The sequence below is a fragment of the Myotis nattereri genome (genome assembly GCF_964212035.1).
Source record: "Myotis nattereri genome assembly, chromosome: 17".
Taxonomy (NCBI): domain Eukaryota; kingdom Metazoa; phylum Chordata; class Mammalia; order Chiroptera; family Vespertilionidae; genus Myotis; species Myotis nattereri.
In genome coordinates, this window is record NC_138092.1 from 35,907,561 (window position 1) to 35,929,597 (window position 22,037).

Consider the following 22,037-nt stretch of genomic DNA (forward strand, 5'->3'; position numbering starts at 1 on the left):
GCTTACACGGCAAGGAGGGATTGAGTTGGGATAAGTGGATAAGTACTCATATCTTCTAATGCTGACTTAGACTTCTGTCTTCTTCACGTTAGTTCCGAGACACCTATTTCTATAAATTACAACATGTTTGGTAGGGCAGGCTCGTCTCAATATTTAGACATGTGCCTGTACATAAGAGATGTTTAATCAATATGTCTTGCATGAATGTCGAATAAGCATAGATCAGCAAGAGTATCAACGTAATCTTATTGATCCTTAAGTACATACTTCACTGGTGATGTACAAGATATTTAGAACACATATGGATCAATTAGGAAGCTCTTTGATTCAGCAAGAATGACTTGTCTTATGTTATGTGTTTATTCCTACTGGGAACGGGGACAGTTTCAGAATGCGCCACGACTTCTAAAGTTACATACACCTCTGACGGAGCCAGCCAGTAGTTCCAAGATGTAGAAATGTTGAGGTGAAACTCTTCCTACCAATGTCAAAAACCAGAGAAAATATTCAGCACAATCAAAATACTAAAGGGTGAATATTCTAACATGAACTAGAATGATACCGACCACTCTTGAACACATTTCAAATGGCCCAAAGTACACGTTTCAGCAAAGAGTTAGACAAGTATTGTATGACCAGTAAAGAAGTATGTTGAAACCAGTATACAGCTCTCCCGTTTCAATTTGTCCATGAATAATTGAATACGCCAGTTGAAGCACTCTGGGCCACGTCGGCTGTGTGTTGGACCCAGCTTCAGCTTGCTGTCCTCATTCACCTCAGGGAGGCATTAAGCAGCATTTGTAGCAAATGCCACCCTTTGTGGCTATTCAGGGACCAGGCTCCAGAACCTGGCAGACAATCGATTATTGATCTCACTGATGCTGACATTCTCCTTTTCAGGAGCCAGCAGAAAAAGAATGAAAACACCATAATGAGGTATCTTTATGGAGAATGTTCTACTGTTTTAACATCTTATCCAACGGTCACAGAAATATTCCATGGAAAGGGCAGATCATTCTACATCTAGGAGATTACTCCATTCTGCTGGTGCAGAGACCTTCATTCCTCATTATTTCATGACTAACCCAAAGGAAAAATCTATTAAGAAAAAACCCCAGATATCCACTTTTACCTCCGTACACAAAACACCTACAGAGTTTTAAGCTTTTCAGCTCACTGCTCTTCTACCACTCGGTACGGGTGTCTGTAGATAAGAGGCTTAGATATGATCCTTCCACAGAAGATGGAAACTTCAGCACATTTTTAAAAAATATATTTTATTGATTTTTTTTTTTTACTGAGAGAGAAACATCGATCAGCTGCCTCCTGCACACCCTCTACTGGGGATGTGCCCGCAACCAAGGTACATGCCCTTGACCAGAATTGAACCTGGGACCCTTCAGTCCACAGGCTGACGCTCTATCCACTGAGCCAAACCGGTTAGGGCTCAGTGCATTTTTTAAAGAACCCTTTTCCCGGCTTGCACAGCGAGACATGTATTTGAGAGAGTTTAAGTGTTTCCTCTTTTTTATTTTATTTATCTGATTTTATTTTTATTTATCTTTATTGTTGAAAGTGTTACAGATGTTTCCCTTGTTCCCCCTATTGACGCCCTCTATCCCACTCTCCCTTCCCCCAGGCCTTCACTGCACTATTGTCTATATTTGTGGGCTTTGCATTTATGCATATAAGTTCTCTTCTCTATTGCTTTCTCTTTCCAATTGTCCAAAAGGATTCAGGCCTCATGTATCAGGCCTCAGCTGAGAAAGGAATATATATTTTTTTATTTCCATATTTAAAGCAACTTAATGAATGACCTAAAAATATTGGCTGAAACACAGACTCCTACATGTTGATGGAATGTTTATGAACAATTTTAATTTAAACTATGAATAGAATGTAATGGTTTCTGGTTGACATTCAGAGACTACCTAGCTTCTGAGAGTCATAATCCTGGTTTTAGCGATTTAGTTTGTATGTAACCCACTAATAGGATTTCTCAATAGTGGCACTACTAACAGTTTGGACTGGATAATTCTTTGCTGTGAGAGGCTGTCCTGTGCACTGTAGGATGTTCAACAGCATCCTTGACCTCTACACACTAGATGTCAATCGCATCTTCCAGCTCTGTTGTGACAATCAAAAATGTCTCCAACATTCTCCATTGTCCCTTGGGAGGCAAATTTATCCTTGGTTGAAAAACTAATCTACTCTTTATATTACACCCTCCAATCCAAGACAAAAAGAAAACAGGCTTTATTCCTAGAGAGAAGATAAATTCAAAATATGGAGAACATTCTCATGTAATAGTTTTAATATATTGCATACTCCATGTAATGTGTTATGAGCATGTAAAGAGACACTGTGCCATTTAGAAAGGACTGAACATTTGCCTATAGAAACATTGTGATACAAGGTGGTCAGGGTGCCAGGTCAACACCAATAACAACAAAAACCCTATTTGACCCTCAGAGTAGCTGAAGAATAGCACTCTCAATAGCACTATCAAATGTAATGACCACATTTACAATATTTCTTGAGAGAGAGCATTTGCTTGGAATTCTTGCTTGTGATGCCAAGAACAAAGTTCCTCTTTTAGACAGAATGCAAGCCTTCCCATAGGCCTTCTGTCTTCCTCATGTTCCCTATTCCTTCCAGGCCTGGGCCTCTAGATCAGGAATTCCTACAACCCCAAGCAACTGGCACAGGATGTGCAGTTCAAGGTATAGGGAGAAAGGAGATTCTTCTCTTTTGTAAAACCCTTTAAATTTAAGCATAACATACATACAGCTCAGTGAATGATCACAAATTGCTTACACTTATGTAACCCCATTGAGGTCAAGGAATGGAATAGCAGCAGCAACCCAAAAGCTTGCCCATGCCTCTTCTCAATCACTGCTCCCAATCTCTCCTCCTCACTTCTAACACTACTCATTAGTTTGGCCTGGTTTTGAATTTGATAGGCCTTAGACACTATAGGCTCTGAACCAGACCCACTTTACAAGGCATTATGCCTACAGTGGGTAGCTTGTTGTGTTATTGAGATGTGGAGAGAAAGGAACACTGCTTTTTCACTTTTACGTAATCTTATGCCAGAAAGGCTGTTCATTCTTAGTACTAACTTGTCAGATACATGCCCAGAGACTTAGTAGCATAAAATAAATAGCACTTATAAATTAAAACTTGCTTTTAATTAATGAGTCAGGCCATAATTTATGAGCAATTATTTACTCAATAAAGTGTACATGTGACCAGAACTGTAACACTAATAAAATCCATCCTAACATTTTCTGTGTAACCTGTGGAGAGAATGTAAACAGGGTGAAATGATTGCATCGGAAAAGCAGCAGAACACAGTGGGTTAAAAGCAATAGCCCTGCAGCTAGATTTGGGGCTGAATCTTGGCTCTGACACTTAGTAGCCATGTGTTTTTAGTAAAATTATTTAATTTCTCTAGGTTTCCGTTTCCTCATCAGTAAAATGGGGTTAATAGTTTCCCCCCTTATATGATTATAAAAATAAATGAGTTCATATATTATAAAACGTTCATTAGAACACACAGAATATATGTTTGCTATTATCATGAATCATCTTAAAAAGAAGCAAGAAGCCTGGCACACATGTTCACAGGCAAATACTTACCACGCAGCTAAAATTGGGGATTGTTGCATATTTGTAAGAATAGGGATACAGCAACATCTGAGCATATGCATGAAAGGAGAGGTAAGCCCTAATGTGCTTCTTGTGTTTTCGAAGAAAGTTAGCGACAGCTTTCACTTCAGGCTCAGATTCCGGGAAAGGTCCGCAGTACGTGTCATCACAAGGGTGCATGGAAGCTCCTTCATCTGTCAGTTAGAAAAGAAAATGGGGTAGGGCAGTGGGCAGGCAAGAAGCAAGAAACACAAGCCAGCATTATTAAATTGTGATTTTTCTTTTATTTCTATACACATAGGGTATTGCTAAGCAATCCGTCTAACTCCTCATTTACAGAAATCGATTACTGAAACATCCACTGTGGCTCAAGCCTTCAGGCATAATAGGAGGGTGGCCCAAGTAGGAAATAGGTGCTGAGTGTTTAAGTGAGCCTGGAAAAAGAACTACTTTAAAGATAGCTCTATCAGTTGGAGAACTAATTCTATATGATCCCCTAGGGAAGGGAAGGCCTCCTGTGTATATTCATCACAACACCTGTGCTTTCCCTCCATATGGTCAACACACTTGTAATTAGTGTCAAATATTTACTTGTTGATCATTCAACCAATATTTACACTGTTCTAGGTACCCAAGATACACTGGAAAACAACACAACACACACACACACACAAATCCTTGCTCTAACAGAACCTACATTTTATCTGGAGTTTTTGTTAGACTGTAATGCTCTGAAGGCAGGGGCCGTGTCCTTGCTGGGCACCTGGCAATTAGAACAATAGTATAGCAAGTGTTCAACAAACATTTGCCAAGTAAGTGAATGTCAAAAAGAAAAGGCTAGGTGTCTTGTGAGATACAAATATTGATGTATCAAAAACATGGAAGCAAGACAAATATTTCCATAGAACATGCCAAACCAATTTCTATTATATTTTTATATCAGCAATATCCAAACAGGTCTTGGAAAGCCCATCTTGGGGGTTTGAAAGTGTTCAGTTAAAAAACCTTCAAAACTAAATCTTGAAAAAACAAAAACTAAATTTTGATAATTTTTGAAATGAAAAATCATGTTATACGGGTCTATGAAGAGGAGGAGGGAAAGTAAGATTCACTGCAACAATCACAAAGTATTAAGAATCCCAGAAATTTTGGAAATAAATGACATTTCCCATAGTTATTTGCCATTCTGAGCCATTATTATCCCTCTAATACCCCTAGAAAACTATAACTCTTCTCATAAACAAATGGAAAATGTTTGGTCGTCCTGTGACATAGTCTAACTCTACTGAACACAAAAAGACAACCACATTAAATCAGACTAAATTTTGAGGGCAGTCCGTTTAGTTTATTCTACCTAGGAGAGTCAAGATGGGGAACTGAAAGCAATTGTGGTTTTCCTCTGTTGAGTCTAATTCTGGAGACGCCTCAGAAGCAAGTGGGTTATGGATGGAACTGGGAACTATAGCTGATACTCCAAAAGGAACAGGAAAAATAGGCACCTGGCAAACACTGATGTAAAGCACTGGAAGGAGAGATCACAACTGAACAACTAATTCCAGAGGGAGCTGAACTAATGAGCTAGAGCAGTGGTCGGCAAACTGCGGCTTGGCAAACCGCGGCTCGCGAGCCACATGCGGCTCTTTGGCCCCTTGAGTATGGCTCTTCCACAAAATACCGACTTCTGTGCATGGGCCACAAAGTTTCAATTGCACTGTACGTGCGCACCCGCATGTGGTATTTTGTGGAAGAGCCACACTTAAGGGGCCAAAGAGCCGCATGTGGCTCGTGAGCAGCAGTTTGCCGACCACGGAGCTAGAGAAACAAGAATTTATAATAATCCTAATAAATGTTCTCAAGGGACTATAGGAGGGCATTAGAAACAATGAACAGATACAAGAAGTTATAAAAAAGATCCAATCAGATATAGTAGAAATTTAAAAATTCCTGGGTTGACTGAATACAGTTGATGAATGAGTTAATGAGATGAAGTGGGTTTTGAAACATTCCCAGAGGCATCAAGAAGAAACAAAGAACTGGGAAAAAAATTAAAAGTTATAAAAAATGGAATATGTTTGAACATTTGATTAATAGGGGCCCTGAAAGAAAAAAATAAGCAGAAGTTAAATATTTGAAGTACTGCTAATTGAAATTTCCTCACAATTAGAAAAAGATTGAATGAACTTATTGTTCACCAAACAAGAGAATTAAAAGGGAAAATAGCAACTCCTTGACACCTTCAGGTAGAATTTAAAAACAAACAAATCCAGGGAGACAGAAGTAGGTCATCTATAAAGGAACAAGAATTAGATTCACATTTACCTTCTTAATAGCAACACTATAGTAATATTTCCAAAGTATTTTTAAAATATGTTTTTATTGATTTTAGAGAAGAAGGAAGAGGGAGAGAGAGAGAGAAAAACATCGATGAGAGGAAAACATTGATTGGCTACCTCCTGCATGCCCCTCTACTGGGGATCGAGCCCACAACTTGGGCATGTGCCCTGACTGGAAATCAAACCAGTGACTTCTTGGTGCATAGGGTGATGTTCAATCCACTGACCCACATTGGCCAGGCCAAAGTATTTTTTTAAAAAGAAATTTGAATCTAAACTTTTATATTTAACTGAACTCTCATTGAAATGAGAGTGAAATAAGGATGTTTTCTGGCATAAAAGGTCTCAGAAGGCATATTATACACACACAATTTGTAAACACTCTTGAAGAAAGTATTCCATCAGAATGATAAGAATTACTGGAGAGTAAGCAACTCAGTAAGATCTGTTGTCTAAATAAGCAATGTCCCAAGGGGAAAATAAGTGTAATGATTGAGTATCAAATTCTAGAATATAACAAACTGAGGGAATGATGGAGGGTGGGGAACCAGAAGTGAAAGCATGCTAAGTGTTTGGTGTCTTTCTCAAAGGAGATATAGCTATTGATGAAGTATAGAAATTGATGGAGAAAAACAAATCTAAGCATGGATCCTAATGAGTTAGGAATAACCATAAGAAGAAAAATAGAACACAAATTTCATAGCAAACATAAGTAACTTAGAACCATTCAACAGAAAATAGAGAAAAAATAAGACATTCAAAAATAAAGAACAGAAGTTAAGATGGCAGAAATAAATGTTAATGATTAATTAACATATAAGTTATTATGAAAAATGCTAACAGATAAAAATTTCCAATAAAATGACTGACATTTTTATATAGAAAAATAAAGAAGACCCAGCAAATTATGTCTACAGAAAAGTAGTACAAGTAAATATATCAAATGTCTACTTTTATTTTTATTAAAGTATTGTTAAAATATGGTATTACATAATTTCAGGTGCATAACATAGTGACTCAACATTTACATACCTTATAAAGTAACCATCTCTCACTGTAAAAAATTATGTTATTGACTATATTCCCTATGCTGTGCATTACATCCCCATGATAATCCCCTTCACCTTTTTCGTCCATTCCCATTTCTTGGCAACCATCAGTTTGTTTTCTTCTCTGTATCTGTGAGTCTGATTTTTTTTTTTTAGATTCTACATAAAAATGAAATCATATGGTATTTATCTTTCTCTGTCTGACTTATTTCACTTAGCATAATACTTTCTAGATACTAGTATATTATTGTTGTTACAAATGGCAAGATCTCATTTTTTATGGGCCAGTGATATTCCATTGTATATATATGTATATACCCATCTTCTTTATCCAGTCATCTATCAGTAGACACCTAGGTTGCTTCCATATCTTGGCTATTGCATGTAAGTAATAACCATTGGGATGCATACATCTTTTTGAATTAGTGTCTCCATTTTCTTTGGATAGATACTCAGAAGTGGAATTGTTAGGTCGTATGGTAGCTCTATTTTTAATTTTTAAAGATTCTCCATACCCTTTTCCATAGTGGCTGCATCAATCTGCATTCTCACCAACAGGGCATGAGGGTTCCCCTTTCTCCACATCCTTATCAGTACTTGGTGTTTGTTTGTTTATTGATGGTAGCCATCTTGACAGGTGTGAGGTGGTACCTCATTGTGGTTTTAATTTGCATTTTTCTGATAATTTTTAAAAGGGGAAATTTAAAAAAGTTTTTTCAAGGGAAAAAAATGAACCCAGAAAGCATAGATAAATTTGGTTTTATTTTACATTTTGCAGAAACTGTCCTCTGTGGAAACTGATTTAAAAGAAAGCAGCTGGATCCTCTAGTTAGCATTACTTGGGGAAGTCATAGTTATTGTCACATAAATTCAGTTGTTATTTTTCTTCTTTAAAAAATTTTGATTTTAGAGAGAGAGAAGGGGGGAGGGAGAGAGGGAGAGAGAGAAATTGGTTGCTTTCTGTATGTGCCCTGACTGGGGATTGAACCAGCAACATAGGTATGTGCCACGGCCTTCTGGTGTGTGGGCTGATACTACAACCAACTGAGCTACATCAGCCATGGCAGTTTTATTTTTATTTTGTTCATTTCCTGTGTTTGTTTTTCTTTTCATTTATAACTTTTAAATTTAACTAAGTGGGATCGTATTCCAGTTATTTATTTTCAATCATTGTAGTCTTTTAAAAAATGTATTTTTCACTTGCTTTCCCCACTGTCAACTAACCTTCAGGTAGCCTATGTTAACAAGTGAGTGCAGTTGTTAATATAGTTTGTGAACATTCACACCTGTAACTGTGTATGTATTCACGTACCCTTGCATATAGGTATTTTTATATAGGTATGTATTCATTTTTATAGGAGCTATTTTTGGTCATAAAACAGGATCATAATCATATAGTTTCTTGCCACTTGCTATCTCCTTCAATGCTAGTTTGTGGAACTCCATTTGTGTCAATTTGAATTCATTCTTTTAAATTCCATTGTGGCTATGTCATAATTTAGTCTCCCACCTGCCTATTGCAAGGGATTGTGTTTATTTCTCTCTTTGTTATGATGAACAATATTGCAATATAAAAAGTAGGGCACTTTACGACTGACTTGACAGAAGCAATGCTGCAGTAAATTATAGTACTCATGTCCTTACATGTGAGGACTCTTATTTCTGTGGGACAGATGGATAGGCACAGGACAATGGCTTGAAGGATACATTTAAGTAGGTGTTAAGGTCACATGATTCAAAATCTTAAAGTTCTAAAAGGATTGTGTTTTTGATCTGCAGTTAAATGTTCTACCCCTGACCTGTACCCCTTAACCTTAAGATTGTATTTTTCATTTTCATAGATTTTCACCAGATTGCTTACCAAGATTTTTACTATTTGCATTTCCATAAGCAGTGTATAAGATTTCTATAGCTCCTTAATTCCTCCCAATAATACCTTTTAAGTTTACACCTACAGAGACAGATATTACATTAGTTTTAGATGTACGACAGTGATTAGACATTTATATACCTTATGAGGTGATCACCCTGGTAAGTCTAGTTCCCATCTGCTGTCATACATTGTTATGACAACGTTATTGACTATATTCCCATCAATTTTTATCACCTTTTGACATTTGTCATTTTGATGGCAAGAATGTAACTTTTATTTCTTACTGTAAGTATGTTTGAGCATTGATGTCTATGTTTATTTCAATTGGACTCTTCTCTGAGTTGCTTACTCATGTCCTTAGCACATGTTTTCTCTTGGGTTGTGTATCTTTTTCTTACACGTCTATAAAAGAGCTTTGTATACATACTTGTCTGTCATCTGCATTTTATCCTCAAATTTATAATTTTTCTATTCAGTTGTCTATGGTAACTTCAATCATTTAGACATCTAAAATTGTATATAACTACTGTCTTTTTAAAAAAATCACTTCTGGGTTTCTTGTGTTGGTTAAAAAAGTTTCCCTATTCTTATATATTATAGATAATGTATTGAGTTTCTTCTAAGACTTTTTTTTTTAAATATATTTTTTATTGATTTTTTACAGAGAGGAAGGAAGAGGGATAGAGAGTTAGAAACATCGATAAGAGAGTAACAGCGATCAGTTGCCTCCTGCACACCTCCTATTGGGGATGTGCCCGCAACCAAGGTACATGCCCTTGACCGGAATTGAACCTGGGACCCTTCAGTCCACAGGCCAACGCTCTATCCACTGAGCCAAACCGGTTACAGCTCTTCTAAGACTTTTTATCATATTTTTTTCATCCAAGTCTTTAATTCTTCTGGATTTTTTATACATATGGAACATATGGCTATGCTTTCAGTTTTAAAAATATGGACAGCCAATTCTGTATCATTTATTAAATATTTTATCATTTTCCAGTGAATTGAAACAATACTTTATCATATATTAAAGTCTACTGCATGTGTGGATCTATTCTTAGATTCTCTGTCTATTCTGTTGATCTATTTGTCTATTTCCATATTGTTACCCTATCAAACTATATTAGCATTACAGAATGCTCTGATATCAGGCAAGACAAGTTCCCCTAACTGTCCCCCCCCAAGTTTATTGCCTTTTTAGGGTCTATTTATTTAGATCATATAAACTTACTATCTTTTAAAATCAATTCTCAAGAGCTGAAAACAAAGTGAAAAGCCCCATTGAGATTCTAATTGGCATTGCATTATATTTATACTGATTTTGGAAGGATATTATTATGTTGAGTTATCCAATCCAAGAACATGTTACACCATTCTACATAACACCATTTACCTGCATTTGTCATAAAGCATAGTATCCTGCGTGAAAATTGTGTGCACACCCATGTCCCTACTTGTTGGACCTAGCACAGTGTTTGATCAATATTGGACACATAATAAAATGAAACAACACTTTATTTCCTAATTATCATGCACAAGCTAAACTGTATAACATTAAGAAAGGCCATGCCTCAATCTAATGCTGTTTGCCTGAGAAGCACATTAGGCAATGGAATACACTATAGCATTTTATGGTTTACTTTGTGGATTGGAATCCTGCCAATGTTATTTACCACAGATTAAGTACTGATTCAGCAGAATGGGATAACATAGTCAAAATTCTCTCTGCCTGTGTTTTTCTCTGAATTTTTGACTTACTCATCTATACCAACCCTGTCTTTAAAAAATAGAAACAGAATATGACTAGCGGGGCCTCCAAGACGGAAATTAATTAACTCAGGTGGAAAGAAAGCCACTAAAATGATCTAATTTTATTTACAGCCTTTAGGGGCACTATTCAAGCTTTACTAAAATGTAGAGGAACAGCTCACAAACATTACTGAACCGTAAGTGCCTTCGGAATTTTAAACAGCCATGTTGGGTACACAATTTGAAGAGTCCTGTCCAGATCTAGTCACAATTACACAGATTCTGATCCGAAATATTTGCTGTACTACAGAAGATCAAGATAGCAGAAAATGAAAGCAGCAGACAGCATTTTAAGGAAACAAGTAAAAAACATCAAGAAAAGGATTCAATATCTAGGACACTATGATAAAACAGACTTCTAACGGAAAGGGACAAGAAGCATCAATCCTAAAACTTCAGGTTTTAGGAGCATGATCATCTAAGGGTGATTCGTCTTCCCTTAGTTTATTGGGAGCCCCTATATTGTTTCTGGAGCTGAGACAAAATTCTCTTTGCCAGCTTCACATGCAGAACAAGAGCAGAATATATAACAGACCCCTGCAGTGCAGAGGGAGAGATTTGAGCCCTGTCAAATAGAGCAGCATACATCTCTGTTCTGAGCATTTCAGCAATTTAACTTCCACACCGTACATCACCTCTTCAGTTGTTGAGTACTGAGATGTGAAACTCTACAAGGACCTCATAAATCTAGACAGGAGACCAGACGCGCACACGAGAGGAAATTAGAGGACAAGGCAATGTAGATACCTAGGCTACAATTGTAAAGTGTGTGGTGCAGACCAAGTACACGGAACATAGAGGAGGGAAAGGGAGATGGGGATTAGCAGCCCTGGGGAGACTGTCATGGCAAAGAGACTTGGGGGTACTCAAGATGGATGGAACTAAAAATGTGGGATTTTATTTTAAAAAAAAACAAAGGACCAAAAAAAAAAAAAAAGGTTTTGTTGCTTGTATGAACATTAGTTCCTCTAAATGGTAAAATGAGGTAGGTTGTGGTCTTTAGAGCAAAACTGGAGAAGAAAGGGGTGCTAGAAGCAGCAATGGCCCGAACATCACAAGACCAGGTTCCAGTAAGAGCTGTACTACTGCTGAGTCAAGTGACGGCTTGTCACTGCTCCGGCTGCGTTTGTCCTGGGTGGACCAGGACCCCGATAAGTGGTTCTCACGTGGTGTTGTGTTGCTATCCGTTGTGTGTGGGGGGTGTCACACACCAGCTAGTTATATGTCATAAAGTTATTTAAAATAATCGATTTAGTTGTCCTGATTAATAACTCTTAATTTATTCTCATATACTCTTGTGATGGGGGAGAGGAATGGTCAGTTAGAGTGGGTGTGCTGGGAAGTCACCACAGGAGCGTGCTCTCACCATCATTTGGGTACGTGGTAGTGGGGGAAACAAAGCTGAGAACTACTGGCTAGAAAATGATTGCTAAGACTTTACAGCATCGACAGTTTGTGGTTCTAGTCCAGAATAATAATAATAAAAAAATTCCAGTGTAATTGCACACTTACTTTTCCTTAAAATCTTTAGATTCTATTCTGAGGATGTGAGGGTAAAATTCAGTAATAAATGTCGTGTGGCCTAATTGATGTTCGTTTTTGTTCTTAGAGGCAGCCTGTGAGAAGATTGCAATCGAAAACTTAGCTGGAAAGCAAATTGTTTCATTTTTCTGAACACATTTTCCTTAGATACAAATTTCCCTCCCTGCCTACTGTCCTCCAACCCCCTCCCAAACCTGTTTCTGCTCTTGTATTATAAACTCGGGATAGGGCTCCTGATTGCCCAAATCAGAAGTCATTTACTGCATCCAACAGTCTACGAAGAGCTGTTGATAGCATTGTTTTAATTTCTCTCAAGTACACCCAACCCAACTAATAGTGTCTTAGTCAGAACTCTCTTGGATTATTGTAGGGGTTTCCCTGGTTCTAGGCTCTTCTTAATCTGCTTCTTCAGAAGTCCTGAATCAATTTTACTAAAATGCAAATCTTAATAGGTAATTCCTTTGCCTAAAACTTTCCAATGGCCAACCACTGCCTTCTGGATAAAGGGCCCAGATTAGGGGCATTTTCTCTATATTCCTTGTGGCTGGCTGAATAACAACCCCCACAGACTGCCAGGTCCTAATCCACAGAATCTTGGAAAGCCCACCTTTTATGAGAAAGGGCTTTTGCAGATGTGATAAATTAATAGTTAAAGGATACTTATAGGAAGAACATTTGATTATACACAGAAGAGAGGGCTAATTGACAGGAGCAGGGGGACGCTGAGTCAGAGAAAGGGTGCTATGTTGCTAGCTTTGAAGGTGGAGGGAGAGGTCACAAGATGAGGGATGCAGGTGGCCACTAGTCACTGGAAAAGGCAAGGAAATGGATTCTCCCCTACAGCCCCCCAAGGGAGTGTGGTTTGCCCCACCTCCAGCCTGATGAAATCCATTTTGGAATTCTGGCCTCCAGAGCAGTAAGAAAACAAATTTGTGTTGATTTAAGCCACCACGTTTGTGGTAATTTGTTAGAGCGGCAAAACGACACTCATACACTCTTATAAGCACCCTTTATTTATCTCCACACAGTTTGATGTAATTGTATTTTTACTAAACCATCGATCTTCTTGAGGGCAGGAATTATGCCCTTTTCTTGTATCTCCTGAGCCTAGTATACTGTCCTTAAAAGATTTATTAAATAAGCTAATAAATTGATCAATATGATTCAGACTAGAGGATGCTTCCAGAAAATTCTTCTTGTTCTCTTTTCTATTGGCATTCTTTGGTTTTGAGGTCAAAGCCCTTTAACTGGATATATGGAGGATTTTTTAATTTTTTATTTCCTGGCTAAAGAGCTTAGAGTCCATACCTCTAACTACCACAGTGTCCATACCTCTCCCCGTTACCTGCTCCCCCCCCACCCCCCGCCCCCCAAGTCAGGCACCGTGTTCCATGGCTCTGCCTTCCAGAATCAGCTCCTTTCTCTCTTCTCTGCCCCTACCTAATGTTGGCATTCCTAATCTCTCACCGTGGCCTCTCAGTGGGTGTCCCTATCACCACACGCTTTAATCCATCCCTCATCATGCTCTCAGCCTGCTTTTCTACAGCACAAATATAGTATGTCATTCCTCCACGCACTCCCCAAACTCTCCTTAGCTTCTCATGGGCAACAACATCCGTGCAGACCCCTCGGCATGGAGTCCAAGCCCCAACTGTTTGGCCCCTTTGAGGCTCACGTTTTTGTTTTTTTTCTGTATACCCCCCAAGCAGCTGCAGCCCCACCCCTCCCAGAGCCAGTTCATACTCTGTCAGTCCCTCCCACACCTCGTTGCCTTTGTTGCTCCTCTTCCTCCAGCCTGGGTTGTCCAGCTCCTTCCACGCCTGGAAGGCTCAGCTCCAAAGCCGCCTGTCTGCTGCTTGCCCACTCTCACCCCAGCAGAATTCCCCATTCCGCTCTCGTCTGTGGGCCAGGCTCTCGTGCCTCTAGTTGTCAGCTTTCACGGGCCTCAGATCACAGCTGGCTGTTTACACGCCAGGCTCCCTCACTGGGCTGCCGGTTCCCAAGAACAAGGACTGAATAGTGCTATTTGCCCGGAGTTGTGCTTTGTTCATGGCAGGGGCTCGATAAATATTTACTGAGTGAATCAATCTGCCCTACAGCAAGGTCCCTCTTAGTCCGTCACATCAAACTTCCATTTGTGTTTTCTATCTGAAGGTCAGTTTTATTATAATTGAAGGTTATAATGAAAGGTAAGAACTCGCACAAAAGCCCAAATCACAAAAAAATCTAGGTTTCTGGCATATCTTCAAAATATATGCAAATAGGATTATTTTTTAAAAAAAATATGTTTTATTGATTTTTTACAGAGAGGAAGGGAGAGAGATAGAGAGTTAGAAACATCGATGAGAGAGAAACATCGATCAGCTGCCTCCTGCACATCTCCCACTAGGGATGTGCCTGCAACCAAGGTACATGCCCCTGACTGGAATTGAACCTGGGACCTTTCAGTCCGCAGGCCGACGCTCTATCCACTGAGCCAAACCGGTTTCAGCACAAATAGGATTATTTTGAAGAGAATAAGAATATCCCTGAGAATGACAACAAATAATAAAAGGGAATCAATAGTTTTGAATCATATTACTACTTTGTCTTTCATTGTTGACAATACACCTTCCTAATCTAAGGGTGATGAAACAGATAATTAGTGCTGTTTTTGTCATGGAACTTGCTGGAAGGCCATTCTGGAATCTCTTTCTCAAAATCACACAGGCTTAGAATGGTATGCATTTAAACCTCATTTTAAATAGACTCCAGTGTAAGAAAACAATTCTTGTATTCTAATGAAATATGTCACATGAATTAAACTTTTATTTGCTAATGTACACTTTCTATTTCTTTGCATAATAAAACAAATTTTTGCAAAATGTTCTGTATCAGTGTTAACACTTTTTCTCTTGATCTATTTCATATTCTAGGGGAATATTAAGAGAAATAATAGGGGAAGCCAGAGGGGGGGAAGGCAGTGCCTTTGGTGTTTATTAAATTAGATGATATGTAATGAAGTGGGAACTCTAACCTTGCATTTCCCACCCCATTCCATTTGGTGGGGTTGTGAGTGGGGTCAATGAGGAATGGTGGTGGGGAGTGTATAACATAACTTCTTCATAGACCCACGATCTGCCTCTTTTTGGTCTCACTCCCCCACATTTTACTAATAACTAATTAAGCTAAATAACAAAAACTAATATGAAAGAAGAAGTGCTTTGAATGGTGATAGTGCATTCTGAAGCTTGATTTTTAGTTAAAATTATACTTTAATTTTATTTTTAGAAATGATTGTTGACTTATTTTTACAGTTTTTAATTTTTTTGAGTGGCCAATGTATGGGCATGGTTGTGCCATGTAAATTGATCCCACCTTCATTTGCCGAGCCATCAATTTCTTTTCCCCAGAAGCAATCACCTTTACTTCTTTCCTGTATTATGCATTAGTCTATGCACTTATAAGCAAAAGGCCAGTTTTATCATGTCCATCTTTAAAAAAACTCTTTTTTTACACAAAGAGCAATATTATTTATATATTTTAATCTTGAACCTTGCTTTGTTCAACTCTGTGTGTATGTGTGTAATCCTGGAGATTTTTTCATTGAGTACATAAAGCAGCTGTATAATTCTGGCTATTTCTATTTTACTGTATAATTGTAATTTACATAACTAGTCCTTTGTTGATGGACATTTGGGAAGCCCCTCATCTTTTGTTGTAAAGAGTGCTGTGATGAGTATCCTTGCACATGTGGTTTTTCCTAGATATGTGACTACAGCAATAGGACACATTTCTAAAAGTACAATTACTGTATTACTCAGTCAAAAGGATGTGTATTTTTTAATTTTGTAGACATTGCCAAATACCCTTTCACAGAAGTTGTACCCATTCCCACTCTCAAAGGAATGTATATTGCTTGTTTTCTCATATCCTTCAAATTTTAGCCCCTTTCTTTCTGTCTTTAACACATAGAACTGTGGTACATAATAAATTCATAAGAATTTCAATAGGTTCAAATTAGATGGTCAGAAAAAGTGTTTCTATTTAAAGTGTATTTTGAATATAGTTAGAGAAAAATGTACTTGAAGAAAATTAAGAGTCTATTTCCTTGGTCTAAAGAAACTTTCCAAAGTAGCATCCTTACAGAGTACTGCATAGCTATATCAGGTACTCAGTAAATCCTTGTTGAATGACTCCTCTGGCGTTATTGAGTTTTGCTAAATTCTCAGTGCTACAGTAGGGTCACCTAACTTGAAGTCTTAAGAGTGTCAAGAACATAGATTTAAGTGGTGTTTATCTCTGGGATTCATTTCATTATATGCAGCTTTTAAAAAATTTATCTTTATTTGTTATTTGGCTAATCACTTGAAGTTTGCATAGGAAAAATAAACGCAGAGTGCATACTAGTGCCATGTAAATTGACCCCTCCCCCAGCCAAATAAAGCCAAATTTATTCCTTACAGTGAAATTGTAAAACTAAGTTTAGAAAACATTTAAAAGAAGGAAACACAACACTAGTCCTCCGATACCAGCATTTTGGCACTTTATTTCCTAGTCTTTTCCCCCATGTTAGTATGTGAATGTGTATATATCATACACATATCTATCACATGTACATACAGAATCATTATATTCTTTTAGAGAATTGTATTCACAGTGAAAAAGTTATAGCCAGAATTAGATTCAATAGTATATTATATGCTTTTAATTATTTTTAAAATGATCTTATCCATATTTATGGTTTCCTAAATTTTCACCAAATGAATTTATATTAATTTATTTAACAATTGTCAGTTCAACATGTGGGTTGTTTTCAGTCTCTTATTATTATAAATGATACAATGGTCAGCAGTATCTTTTTCTCTTTCCTTATAATGTATTATTAAAATGGGATGCTTGGACCAAAGGTTATATACAGGCTAAGGTTCTGCTTTGACTGTCTTGTCTTTTCACTGTCGATGTGTACCCATCTGATCTGTCCCCAAAGCTTCAACGTCTCCCTCTGTGTTCGGGGCCCTCAAGCCTATGTGATAAGACTAGAAATTTTTCAGTCTCTCATCTCTACATCCAGTTAGTTACCTATTGTACATCTTCCCCTAGAACAGGCGTGGGCAAACTTTTTGACTCGAGGGCCACAATGGGTTCTTAAACTGGACCGGAGGGCCGGAACAAAAGCATGGATGGAGTGTTTGTGTGAACTAATATAAATTCAAAGGAAACATCATTACATAAAAGGGTACGGTCTTTTTTTTTTTTTTTTTTAGTTTTATTCATTTCAAACGGGCCGGATCCGGCCCGCGGGCCGTAGTTTGCCCACGGCTGCCCTAGAATCTCACCAGCACTCCACCTCCACTGCTCAAAGTAGATGCATATTTGCCATCAAATCCTTACCTCTCACAAATGCCAAATCATGGTAGATGATGCCTCTATCCATTTGTCACTCTAGCCAGAATTGAGTCATCCTAGACTCCCCACGTTTCCCTCTGAAATTCATTGTTTCCATCTCACTGGGATGTAAGTGAATGCTGCTGCTTCCACACTCTACATCCTTGCCACACCCTCCTGGCTTATGGTCCTGCTATAGTTTACTAACCTGTCTTTGGCTGATATTCCTGCTCAAGTGACACTCGGAGATCAGTCATTTACTTCTGGCTTTAAAAGCTCTTTATTATTCCTCCCTTTAAAGGTTTCTAATTACCCATTGTTTGTCAAACTTTTCCATCAGAATACCCTGGAGAATTTGTAATCATGTACCTGACATCACAAGCAAATTCAAACTATCTGCATGGCATGAGGTGGCCCCAGATAAGCAATAATAACTGGGGAATTTTCTTCTCCTTTCTTCTCCCCATATATTCCCAATCTTTCTCTTTCCCTTATTTGTATTTCATCATTTTGGTTAAACAGCCCAAATCTTAATATTCTTTTGGTACCAAACTGCTCCTTTGCAGACACGAGTTGTTTAACAGCGAGGAATGACTATTCATCGTAGTTGATCCCTAAGGGTCACACTCATGGCTAGAAACGGGCATAGAAGTTAGGTTTGGCTTCCCATTCTGGCTCAAGTTTTGTGTAATTGGAGCATGCTTCCTAATTTCTCTGAATCTTAGTTTCTTCATCATTTACATAGGGATAATAATAGCATCAACCTATGAGAAATTCATCTTGAGCGCATGGTGAATCCTTAATAAATGCTACCCACAATCACCACCACTAGCAAGCAAACCCCATATGATATCTAAATCTATAGACTCTGTGCCCTTTACTCTCTTTATAAAAATCTCAATTGAGCATAATAATCTAACTCATTGATTCTCTAATTTTAAAATTCCTCTCTTAACCTCTGCAGAAGATTTTAGATAATAATATATCTTTTTATACTAAGTTGATTGTAAAGCAAATAGGATAAGCCAACAGATTTTCCCTTTATAGTCTCTGGATTTCCAAATAAGTCCGTGGGCGTTAGATAAGGACTCATCAAATCTTCCAGAATTTTCTGATACAGTTTACAGCACCTTGAATTATAGAAGGTGCTTATACATGTGTTTTGATTTAAAATTGTATTAATATATAATGTGTTAGAATCACCCTTAACACAGGTGGCAGGGATTTTAAGGGTCCAGTTTGACCATCTAGTTGATATCTAATCCCATCTCTATGCCTTTTTCAGCTCAAAGTTACCCTACGGTGTCTGTAAATCTCAGTGACGTGAATTCATTGTCTTATAAGTCAGTGCACTCCTGTTGTGAGCTCCATGCCTCTGGAAATTTGATGAGGATGAGTTAGTTCTCTTCCTGAGCTCCCCCGGAGGCCAGTCTCAGTACTTCCTCACATCCCCAATTAGCAGGTCCAATTACACAAACGTTAGTCAGTGAAACAGATTGTACTGAATGTTACCAATGGTGGTGGTTATGCAATACTGAAGGGGATTTATATACTTCACAGCAACATTTTTTTCTTTATTGTTGAGAGTATTATGGATGTCTCCCCGTATTTTCCCCCCATTGCCCCCCTCCATCCAGCTCCTGCCCCACCCCAGGCCTTCACCTCATTATTATCTGTGTCCTCATTAGACACCTTTGAGTTCCAAAGTCCCTTTCTAGATGTTTTAGCAATGTTACTCCTCTCCTCTCCTCTCCTCTCCTCTCCTCTCCTCTCCTCTCCTCTCCTCTCCTCTCCTCTCCTCTCCTCTCCTCCCCTCCCCTCCCCTCCCCTCCCCTCCCCTCCCCTCCCCTCCCCTCCCCTCCTCTCCTCTCCTCCCCCGCCTCTCCTTGCCCTGAATTTAGTCTCTGAAATTCCTATATTTTTATAGTAATTCAGCTTAGGTTCTCAGCTAGAATAGCTCTCTCAAAACCAAAGCCCTTCAGTGGGAGGAACTCATCTTCTTTAGAAAGATGGCCAGTGACTATCTATTCTTTCATGGGTATTGGCTCAAAACAGCCAGTATGTAATATTTTCCCTTTTTATCTCTGGTGATCTATCAAAATATTTGACCATCCAAACAGGCCCCCCTTTTTTGATAGAGTGAGGGGGTTTTGGCAGGAGAAGGGCATGTGTGGAGAGAGACATAGTAACTGGGCTGCAAAAAAATATGGTTTTCTCCATTTTACACCTAATTTACAATATTAGGTCATTGAGTGTTCTACAAAGAGTAGTTATATTTCATTAAGTGCCTAACTAGCTCCTAAATGGCAATTAAAAATTTTAGAACATCTTTGTTAAGCTATAATTCACATACCATAAAGTTCGCTCTTTTGAAGTGTACAAGTCAACGAATTTTAGCATATTCTCAATCATCACCACTATCTAATTCCAAAATACAAGGATGAGCAAAATTAAAAACACAGTTCATTCTTGTTTTATTTATTTATTTATTTATTTATTTATTATTAACCTACTTTTGATCACTCCTGTATTTTTATCATCCCCCAAAGAAACCCCTTACCTATTGGCAGCCAATACTCATTTCCCCGTTTCTAGCCCTTGGTAATCACTAATCTACTACTCTCTATCTTTATGGATTTGCCTATTTTGGACATTTCATATAAATGTAATCATATAATATTATGTTTCAAGGTTCATCCATGTATCAATACTTATTGTTTTTTATGGCCAAGTAATATTCCATTGTATGGATATACTATATTTTGTTTATCTATTCATCAGTTGATAGGTATTTGGGTGGTTTCCACTTTTTGGCTGGTATAAACAATGCTGTTTATGTGCAGGTTAACATATGGACAAATATTTTTATTTCTCTTGGGTATATACCTGGGAGTGGAATTGCTAGGCCATATGGTAACTCTGTATTTAAATTTTTAAGGAACTATAAAACAGTTTTCCAAGTAAGTGATTGCATCATTTTACATTCCCAACAACAAGTGGGAGTGTTCCAATTCTTCCACACCCTCACCAACACTTGCTATTGTCTTTCTTTTTTATTATAGCCATCTTAGTAAGTGTGAAGTGGTACCTTGATGTGAATTTCCCTGATGGTAATGATGTTGAGCATCTTTTGTATTTACTCCCATTTGTATATCTTCTTTGGAGAAATGTCTGTTCAAATCATTTGAACATTTAACATTGGGTTATATGTCTTTTTTATTGTTGAGTTGTGAGAGCTCTTTTAATATTTGGAATAAATACAAGTCTCTTATCAGATGTTTGATTTTCAAACACGTTCTTTCATTCTGTAGGTTGTCCTAATAGTAATTTATATTTAGGCAACACTTGATTTATTTAGGGATTAAAGTTAAAGTATGGATATCATCCAAGCCTTTTACTTCGCTCCTGTATTTATTTGAATTTGGAAAAAGCAGTGCTCACAATAATTTAAAAAGCGTGCATAGAAATATGGGAGAAAAAACCCACAGTGCCTAGTAGAGGGTATGTGCTCAATTAACTTTGGCAAATGAATGTATAAAATGGATATATTTATTCTTGGTTCCCACCGCTATTCTGACTTGTTGAGTCCCTCTGCTGGACTTTCAGTGCAATGATACTCATTTCATGACCTGAAGGCCCCCGGGGGGAGCTATGACGTATTGGAAAGACGTACTTGTTTCCATGTGTATGCTGTCTACTCTACTTAACTGCACTAATGCGTAACACTTCTCTTGGGATGGAGTTTTCATGGCAAAAAAGCAGTTTTGTGTTCTACTCTTGATGTCTGAGACTCAATGACTCTGAAGAAAGAAGCAGTTGTTTTGGCAGTTCAATGTCGATGCTGTAGTGTTTTCCATGGGCCTGGACATTTCATACCATTTACACTATGCTCATTTGGAGGTTCGCTGAGGGATTTCATTTATTTCAATGCCCTTGACCCAGCAAACAGCTGTGGGGAGATGAGTCTGACGCTGTGAGGGAGGAAGGCCACATCTGCTTGCCTGTCAAATCAGCTGAATCTACTCGGGAGATGTTTGGAAGGAGAGATGATCCCAGCCAGGCTGTCTGCATTTCCACATCCCTTACAACGGCCTATCAAGGTCATTTTGCAACTGACATTTGCCATCATCCTTTGTCAACATCTTGCCCGTTGACTGATAGAAAGAATCAGAATTATTCAAAAAATGGGAAGAATCAAAGGAATTCTAGTTGGGACAGCGGTTGAAACTAAGAAATCAAAGAAGGCTTCATATGTATGAAGGAAACAAGCTGGGTAAGGAAAGAAGAACCAAGGGAAGCAAGAAAGTTATTTGTAACTGGATATAAACAGGAGTCTAACCTTACGCAGGCAGAGCTGGCTGGCCTGCTAGGGTTACTCAGCTCAGTTACCCATTCAGGCCGCTCACCCCGATG

The 22,037-nt window shown here is 38.1% G+C and overlaps 1 protein-coding gene across 1 annotated transcript in view; it reads right to left on the reverse strand.

The window, feature by feature from the left end:
• The window catches only part of CPA6 (carboxypeptidase A6), a gene marked incomplete at its 5' end in the record, with an annotated part of 66,850 nt that overhangs the window by 8,173 nt on the left and 36,640 nt on the right, over positions 1 to 22,037 (reverse strand). Inside the window, one exon of the mRNA XM_081111098.1 lies at positions 3,643 to 3,845. Coding sequence (XP_080967224.1) covers positions 3,643 to 3,845 — 203 coding nt within the window. The remainder of the gene's footprint in view (positions 1 to 3,642; positions 3,846 to 22,037) is intronic.